A 10232-nucleotide genomic window follows, 5' to 3' on the forward strand; every position below is an offset into this window, starting at 1 on the left:
ATCTAGTTTGAAAAGAGGAGGGGAAATATCACCTAACCTCTATTAGAGATACTCGAATGCATCATTTTCCAACGCCTAATGAAAATGTTTGCAATTTATTCCATAGCAGGCCCATACTTCACTATTATTTTCTTTTTGGCTACTTGCTTTCTCAAGTAGAGATATCAAATAGAAGTGTTCTTAGCCTTTGAGTGTATTATTAAATTTTGTAAATTATTAATAGTACTTGTTATATCACTCATCATTAGAGTAGCTCTATTATAATTGGGTCATGTGTGTGTAACATATGTAGTATTATTGATTCTTTTATCTTACTATTTTAGATAAATGAGATCCTAATATTCCCTAAGGGCTTGGCCTATTTTCCTTTATCTATAGCATCTAGGTGAAAACTTTTTGACAATACCCTATACTTTACCAAGAGTGTTAGTGTAAGGTCATGCTCCTTAAAAGCGAGGCCTAAATATATTGTTTTAAATGGTATCCTCTTACAGTTTCATATTCATTAAGGGATTTAGTTTGGTGGTTCTCTTTACATGCCTCTGAGTGTGATTCCAAGCCTATTTCCAATGCATGAGGATTAGACCAGGTTTCCTATTGCCCTAGTCTTCCTAGACTAGAGCACCTAGCACCATAGTCCTACAAAACAATGACAATGATCTCCTTGATTTTTATGTTGATTATTTTCCAACTTACATCTTTAGACCTATTTATTGATCTAATTTTATTCAATCATATTAAACAAAAAATAAAGGATAATTAAATCAGACTCATTCATTCTCATATCTTTTCAATTGGATTTTTTCTTAGTGTATGTTGATATGTATATGTTTGATTACTAGTTTGTGGGTTTAGACTAACAAACTTTATTTCCCAACATCACAAGATGTAGTCAACTAGCCCCCTTTATTTTTCCACCGTCAACCAAATAAAACATCAATTTAGTGCACCAGATGAAAAAATGTGCTAGCATAAAGGCATTCAATACATTCATTGTAATCATCCAAGTATCATTCAAATTTGTCTGATTTATAGAGCATTGAAAGACTAATAATGGATTTGGTGAATTAGAAAGAGTAATCAATTTGCATTCTAGGGCCATGTCTATGATCCTCAATATTTATATACTTTGAAAGAGTTGATTAAAGAGACTTGTGAAAATGAACTTTCAAATATTTCTAAACAACACACATCCTCAAATTAGTAAGAAACATAGATGAAATATGTATTCCTTGTGTATTAAAACAAAAAGAAGAAAACAAAGAAAGGAAAATTTTCATTTCACACGAGAATTGATTTATATCCAATGAACCAAAAGTATATTCCAAACTTATAATTTATCTTTCAAAAAGTACAAAATAAATGTAAAGTTGAGACATATACCCAATTGTCATATTCTCTCCCTCAATTGTAAAACAACCAAACTTTTATGGTACTCCAACTCATATGCATTCTTCAATTAACAAACCTAAACATATTTATTGTCAAAACATTTTTATAAATTATTTATAAAAAAAATAGTGGTAAACGGCCGAAGCCTAGATTAATTATTATTATTTGTTAGAATTAATTATTATTGTATGTTAAAAGAAGGTAGATTTGAACCCAAGAACTCCCACATGAGAGGCTCGCAAATTGTTGTGTTGTAGGCTTTTGCCTCATAAATTATAAATATTAATATACTAGCCATATCTAATTAATCTAACTAACTATATATGGAAAAATCCTAAAATCTCTATTTAGTAAGAAAACCATTGTAAATTTGAAATTTGTAATGAATTAGTTTACTATTCATTAATACAAATAAAATCTATTCAAAATATTGCATCGTCAACATCAAGGATGTTCCATTTACTCTGTAATGTCTTAAATAAATCTAAGCAATATTTATTTTTTAAATTATGAGTTTGACCAATGCTTTCTTTTTTATGGTAAATTTAGCAAGAAATTTTTTTTTAATAGCATAGTAAATATCTCTTGATTTTTAGCTCTTAACTTTTAAAATACTAATTAAGTCTATCGTACAATATCAAATAATAAAATAAACTTGTAAATGATGTAAGATCTCCTCTCTCTCTCAACTCAAAAATAAAATAAAATAATAAATATAAATATAAAAAAACCTTGAATAATCACATTTGTGAAGTCTCATGATGAAATTGTTAATACTAAAAAAGAACAATACAATAAAATTCTTATCTGAATAGAAAAGACAAGCTTGAAAAAGATATAAGATTCCTCCTCCTCCTCTCAAACTCTAAAAAACACATTTTAATAAGTACACTATGAAGACTAACAATAAACAAGTTAATTGTAAAAGATAACAACACGATTTAATTCTTATCTAAAAACATCTTATTAGAACTTACCCATAGGCTAAGTACTATTGTCTCACTTTTTGAGTTCTCTCTGACTTAATTAGTGATTAAAACTATTTTCCACCAATTAAAATCAATATATTGTGTAGTGTAGATGTTGAGAAATGAACAAGACTAATTTTTAGTCATCTCATTGGCTAAAATATTTAACCTCTTATACACACTTTTTAGGATTTATAAAGTTGTAATAACTTGTCAAATACTATTCATGATACATATTAATAATGCTAGGATATAACATTAAAAATTATAATATAATACAATGTTATAATATATTTTTTATTTAAAAATTTATTATTGAATAGTAAATATAATACTATATGATATAATGTATTAATGATAGTATATAATTTATTTTTTAAAATATTAAACTACATTTAAAATTATTAAATTATACAATTAAAATATTTTTAATTAAAATTAGAAATATAGTTTAAAGGATCAATAAATACTTTTCAAATTATTATTAGGTTTTTGTAATTGAAATTTTAAATATATACTATAATTTTTTAAAATATCATAATAATTAATCAATTAATATATTTATATATAAAATTAGTTATTAAGTATTTCTATGGATGCCAACTTAAATAGAGCACTCTATGAATTTTGTAATTTGTTTTATTTTAGAAGTTTATTTTCAAAATTTATTTTATGTAAGATTTTTTTAGTTTTAAAGTGTCAGTTTTTGACAAATGATTTAATTTTTCCCCACTCAATTTTCATCTGCCTGCTAAAAAAGGTGAATCTCCTATTATGAAGGTAAATATTGTAATTAATCTTGCAGCCTCCAAAAAAATTCTGTACCTAAAAGAGAAGACATGTAGTCCCCCTCATGAAACCCCTGCCTTAATATGAACCTTAATATGAATGCTGCTCCTATAACAAAACAATCAGAAGACAATTCAGCAGTTCAGTATGCCATTGACAGCACATTAAGAATACATAAATAATCTCAATATCAAAAACAGCCTTAATGTCAAAATTTTAATATGTTAATATAAAAGATTAAATTGTCTTACAATCAGAACATTGCCATAAAGAGGGGACTTTGGCTGTCTTTGCTACTTTTGATAAAGTCAAGTATATTGTAACAGACCATAGACTTATGTTAACAGGCCCAAAACCATATTTATTGCCAATTAATATAGAGTGCACTACAGTAATTTACAATATTTTTCAACATAAGCTTTGTTATACTGCATTGGAGGGCTGACCAGGAATAGTGACTAGGAATATCAGTGCAAATTATAATAGAGACCATAGTTATATACAGAGGAAGCTAGAGAGGGGTAAAAATAAGCTGCATTCCATTAGAGGGCATGATGCTCAACAAAGATTTTGGAGAATGAGTATAATTTGGGGAAATGGTGAAGGAAAATCTGGAAAGTATGAGGCTTAGTATGACTTTCTGCTCCATGCGGGCCAACTTCTCCCCTGGACAAATTCTCCCTCCAAACCCAAATGGAATGTATCCACCATTTCTCTTGTTATTTCCTTCAATGGAGAAGCGTTCTGGTTTGAATTCATAGACATCATCGGTTCCCCATACGTGAGGATCTTCATGCATTCCCAGCACATTTATCAACACCGACATTCCTTTGGGGATCTCTATGTTTCCCACCTTCATGTCTTTCTTGGCCTGTCTGACGGTGTAAGAAACTGGGGGATACAGTCTCATGGACTCATTTAGAACCATTGCCATCTGCAAAACAAAACATTTCACGTATTAAAGAATGAATAACAATTAGTTCCTGGTAGAAACAGATATTCTGAATCATTTCCTTGGTGCAGTGATGCCTGGTATATTTTAACTTTTTTTATATCGGGTGTTTCTGTGATTTAGTCCAGTGATGAACAGCAGTCGATGTGAGCTACGGTGATAGGGCGAGACTAGTACCCCATGGGTGAGATCAGCTGCTCGAAAGATGTCCCACCTCTTAGACCTGGAAGAGATTTGAACCGGAGACCATGGGGAACTACCCACAACCTCAAGCAAACTCATCTACCCATGATACCTGGTATATTGAGTCAGTAATTATACTTGAATTCATGCAAGTAGCAGCCTATCTTTCTTGTGAGATATACTTTTGTGAAATATCAAATTAGATTATTATATCCGTGCTTCTAGGTAAGATTGTGTGTGAGTTTATCAGCACCAACATTTCACATTCTTAACTCTCTCATCCTAATGATGGATTGTTAAATATGATCCGAAACATTGACGCTGATAAACTCACACACAATCTTACTCAGAAACATGAATATAATATCATGGATTGTGGAAATTTGACATTAATAAAATTAGATGTTGAGAAACTCTGTTGATAAGTCAGAATTTATTAGAAGAATAGAGCCTACAATAATATCAAGATTTTGCTTTTAGATTTGATTAACTGTATATATTTTTCATTGTCAATGTTTTGGATTAAACTGTATAATCTGTCATTAGCACAGATCGGCGCAGATAGCTAGAGAAGAGAATTGATCAATTCTCTTTTCCAGCTATTCGAGGCAGATAGATTGAGGAGAATTGATAATTATCTTTTCTAGCTGTCTAAGCCAATGATGGTCATAGAGTTCGATCTGAAACGATTAGAAGATTTATCATTTCTCTTTTCTAGTTATCTGGCCAAATGATCAGATAGGTATGGAAGATAATCTTCCTCTCTAGCTATCTGCCTCGATGATAGATAAATGATAGATCGAGGAGTTTGATCCCAAATCTTGACAAAGAAAAACATACATAGTCCAATCCAAAAGCAAAGTTCTAACATCGCTGTAACACTACAAATTTTATGAATTTGATCTTCAAATAAATTTTGATTTGAGCATTTGAGTCTTGACAACAAGAAAACATACATAGTCAAATCTAAAAGCAAATTCTTAGAACATGTCTCTCTATTTGCTTTAACCATGGATTCATGGAGGAAACTCTTACAGTTTTCATTTGGGCGAGCATGTTGATGTCTGGATGAGCTCCCTTTGTCATCTCCAGGACCTCGGCTCTAACGCTGTCTTGCCAATGGGGATTGAGGGCTAATAACATTAGTGTCCATGTTAATGACAATTTGGTTGTCTCCTGCCCAGCTATCAACAAAGTCTTGCATTGGTCAACAACATCTTGCAGAGTTAGCCCCTTGACCTGATTCAGTTCTACCAACATGAGACCCAGCAAATCATCATCAAAGCCTTTGGTATTACATTGCAGGCGTGCATTGATGATTTGTAATATTAGAAAGTTGGCCTCTTTGCCCAACCTCCAAACATTTTTATTTCCACCCCAAGGTATATGCCTGATAAATAAATGCTGACACATGAATAAGTAGTTCAAATCCTCATATTAAACCCGTGAATGTAAACATGGAAATAGGTGACATAAGATTTGAATTTCATTCAGTTCAAAGAAGGAATGTGAAAATTGTAGTTCATATCATAATATCTACAACTAACTTGTAACAAAAGAGATTTAACTAAAAGTCTGTAAAAAAAAACTGTAATTTACAAAGTATGAATAGGTCATTTAAACATCACACAATAAGACTTATTCTTAAGCTAAAAGTGTTAATTAGTTAAAATTGACATAAAAAAATTTCAAACTTGATTTTTTCATTAATGTATGATATTTAAGAATGGCTGAATATGAATGTGTTTTTGAAATTTAAGAATGATGAAAAATAATGAAGGTGAATTCTGAGACATGCTGTGATGACTCTTGAGAATGTGCTCGGTATTGGATCACCTCTCAAGATACCCAATGGCTTTTAAGGTGAATGAATAGAGCTAATTTAATCACTGTAGTGCATCTTCTGAGGAGTCATGGTTTTTCTCTAATGATACATTAAAGCCTGCCATAGATCTCATAGTGCACCCCACACCTTAAAAAAAGCTCTCTGATTTTGGTTCTTTTTTAGAAAGTCAATAAATACTACGAACTCGAAGGGATAAAAGAAGTCTAACTCCATGTGAAGATGATGAGAAAATATCCACAATTGTTCTTATAATAATTTCAGATTGAAAGATGATCTTGTTCAGATTGTTGACTTGGTGGTCAGCACTTCTTTGGAGATGTATGTCATGGATTGGGTTAAATATGACATTTATATCAAGCATTAACAGTTTGAGCTTTTGATGTAATGGCGAATGCTTTTAATAAGTGGTATCAAAGTCTTTGGTGATGGATTTGGATCTCCCTTTAGTGGGTGCTTGAAAGCTCAATCGGTGTTGAGGGGGAGATTGTTGAGATTGCTGCCCTAGTGGTCAACACCTCCTTGGAGATTCATGCCATCGATCAGGTTAAATCTAACATTTGTATCGAACAACTTTTAGTTCAACGACAGATGCTTTTAACATACCAAACATATTTATATTGAAATCATTTACAAATCTTGTGTTTATTCAAGCAACAACATGAGAATTACAAACTTATTCAAGCTCCTTTCAAGCAACCACACTAGAAACAACATTTGGAAGACCAATAGTCACAACTTAGAATCCACCTTTTACAATGAGACAAATACAACCAATAGAAGACTAAGAGTCACAACTTAGAATTCCACAAATACAACCAATAGAAGACCATGAGTCACAACTTAGAATTCCACAAAGATGTCCCTCTTGGGATTTGAACTAGGGTCTCCACAATAAGAACTCATTGCTTCAACCAACGAAGCTAAACCCCTTGGACCAGACCAAACATATTTGAAGAAATAAGGTGTTATAAATATGTTGCTTGGTGACAGAACTATGTTTTTTTAATATGTTTCAAACTTGCTACGTACAGACAGACAAATAAAGAGAGATATTGTAGCAGATTATTTATAAGAGATGTTTAAGCATTAGTTTTCAGGTTTAAAGGAAGTTGGTCACTTCGATTGATCTAGAGTCAAATAAGAACACATTTGCAAAACATGAATTTGGTCTGGTTTCTCGGGAGAAACAGGCCCTTAACTAACACAATCAGGAGAAAATTAAAAAATGGGTTGTGCGAGGATTTGTGAAGAAAGTTGAATTGAAGTGTGGAATCTAGGGATTATAAGGGGAAGAACTACTAAAATAAAGAGAAAAACTCGTCTTAACAAAATTTAACCCAAATATATAGCATTGCATTGTGATTATGAAGATGAAGAAATCCTTTAATAAAATGTTTAGAATTGGAAGTATATTTAGTTCATACTTAGTAAATCATAGACATTACCTGCTTCCAGGGACTCCTACAAATCTCGTTGCTTTGAATAATGCCTGTTGAAGAGCCTTGAGCTTATCAAGAATCTCGAAGCCCTTCTTGTAGTCACTCCCAAATAGTAATTTGGAGATAACATGTCCAGTGATCGTATTCAGCTCTCCTTCAACTTCAATTTCTAAACTACTTCGGCCACTCTGCATTATTCTCGTGGCCCAGTCAATCAATATGGGCAGAGAAGCCTCCATCACTAAGCCAAAATACCCCTGGAAAAGAAAATCATAGACAAATAGATCTATGTAATATCAAATATTTTTGGTCAGAGAAATTTGAGACAGGCACTGAAAGCCACCTAGCTTGCTACCTTTTTCGTAAAAAAAAATCATGTAATTTACTAGCCATTCACTATATACCGTCTTACCTTCACTTTTTCAGCTGTGAGAGCCTGACCAACAATCCGACGTTGGTGAAGCCAATCTTGATCTTCTGCCATGATAAGCCCGTTACCAAAAAGAGGAAATCTGTCATTTTTCAGGAAAGCTGGCCTCCCCCAATTGAAACACCCAGATGAGCTTATCTCCTGTATAAGTTTTGGTTCTTGCACATACAAGACTGCCTCGCTCCCAAGCCAGTACACGAAATTCCTCCCTGCACAATAGTTCATTCAAACTCATCAGCATTCAGAGGATTAAAGTGAAACTCTGAAAAACATTCAAGGGAGACATGATAGCTCAATGGAGGCAGATGAATTCAAGATGTACATTTGAGACTGCTAAAATGTTTCATGATTAATAAAATGTGTTATTTTAGTCATGTGAGATCATAAGAGATAAGAGATGAGGCTGGGATCGTGCCCTTCACAATTTTGGCGAATGGATATCCCTCAGTCCTTGGCTCTTAGTCACAAAGGTTTCAGGCACGTTCGTGCCTATATCTGATTGCTGAAACATTTATGTGGTGACCTTTGGTGGTTGGTACTCCGTGCCTCTGCTAGACTGCTTGGCAAGTCTGAACCCTCCGTAAAAAGAAAACTGTAGCTCTTAATTGGGTGTTGAATCTTCAATTCATGCACTGATTTGGGTGGTGAGTGTTCTAAAATCAATGCAGACAGAAAATTCCATCAAAACTATGAGATTTCCACAATCCATTAGATTTCAACTGAATTTCTGGGTATAATTGTGTGAAGATTTTTCCATCAAAATTCATGTTGTACAAATTTTTTATGGAGGTCCTCCACTAAACTTGTTTGTTATTTGATAGGGGAACACGAACTTTAAAGCTGAACATCTCTGACTAAGAGTCAATGATGCACATTTTAAACTGCTAACTGATTTAAGATTAATAAATCATGATAATCTAATCAGACTATGGTAGCTGAAACTGTGTTTTGTTCTTAAGTGGGTGCTGAAGCTCAAATTCATACACTGAAAACAATGAATGATTACTTCATCCATTATCAGAGTTAAACTAGTTGGTTTCCATAATGGAGGTTGTTCTAAATTCAAAGATGAAGTGAACTAAGACAAAAGACCGGGAGAAAGCCAATTCACACTGCTGATATATTCAAAGGAAATTGGCATTGGCCCCAGCTGGCCCAGGTTTTTCTACACTTTCCAAGAAACAGACTGACCACCCAAATTCTTAGGCAAATCAAGAGTTAGTTAATATAGAGCCTTCCAATACACAATCATACACAAACAAAAGTTTAAGTAGGAATAGACAAACCATATGCTTTTTTCCATTCTACAAAAGATGGGAGGTTTAAGTTAGACAAACCATATGCTTTCTTCCACTCTACAAAAGATGGGAAGAAACGGTGTTCCAAGTTGTGAGGGGCCATAGGAGAATGCTTGTTGGATGCATTTGCAATGATTTTCTTCATCTCAAGCAGATTTCCCAGCAGAAACTTTGGATTGGGCCCAAGAATGCCCTGCTTTTGCATAATCCGCTTGGTATATTTGGGGCTCAAAAAGCAATATATCTTGTATATGGTGAGGATTAAGAGGATGGGTATGAGCGGAATGAGAGTAGCCATGAGAGAAGAAAGGAAGTAAGCCAAACCGATCGAATTGGACTGAACTTAAAGTCCTATGGCTTCTTGAGGATACCGAATGGGCTGCGGTGCCTATATATACAAATTTCAATCATATAAATTGTATGTTTCCCATCTCCACAACATGTGAATATGTTGTATGATTTGATTGCCTCCCTGCATTACATTAAGATACATTCAAAACGACAATATCTGACATGAATTGCACGTTACGGCTGCCCTGCCCTTGTTTCATGCTTCTGATACAAGTTTTGTTCCCAAGTTTCGCCTTTTAAGCGATTGAATGACAGTTTAATGTTGTCCAATGTAGAATATCAAGACACCCGAAAAGAGATCTAACCAAAAAGGGTCAGCCATCCCCTAGTTAATCAGGAGATCCTAAAAGAAAGTTAAGGACCTTCCCTAAGTTGTAGAAAGCATGTAAGTTCTCTGACACCAATGGACTTGTGGGTCTTTGAGTTGAGTTGTTATGTGTTTGTACAACGAAAAGCAATTGTTAGTCCAGCCAACAAGTAAGATTGGCCATTGAATTCCCAAGATTACTGAACTACCTACCTAGTATCTCCCTGAAAATATAGTAGGAAAAGATGTAGGAGGATATTTAGAACGAGGATAAGAT

The 10232-nt window shown here is 33.3% G+C and overlaps 1 protein-coding gene across 1 annotated transcript; it reads right to left on the bottom strand.

Annotated features, from left to right (window-relative positions):
• Positions 1 to 3351: 3351 nt before the first annotated feature.
• On the bottom strand, positions 3352 to 9857 carry LOC149562539 (cytochrome P450 714C2-like). Its single transcript, XM_089826015.1, has 5 exons — positions 9337 to 9857; positions 7982 to 8208; positions 7576 to 7826; positions 5320 to 5674; positions 3352 to 4083 (listed from the first exon to the last, which is right to left on the bottom strand). The coding sequence occupies exons 1-5, from the start codon at positions 9593 to 9595 to the stop codon at positions 3661 to 3663; spliced, it is 1515 nt and encodes a 504-aa protein (XP_089682141.1). The 5' UTR covers positions 9596 to 9857; the 3' UTR covers positions 3352 to 3660.
• Positions 9858 to 10232: the final 375 nt, after the last annotated feature.

Source organism: Cupressus sempervirens, chromosome 4 (genome assembly GCF_028749045.1).
Source record: "Cupressus sempervirens isolate cs-2001-9-10 chromosome 4, ASM2874904v1, whole genome shotgun sequence".
Lineage (NCBI taxonomy): Eukaryota > Viridiplantae > Streptophyta > Pinopsida > Cupressales > Cupressaceae > Cupressus > Cupressus sempervirens.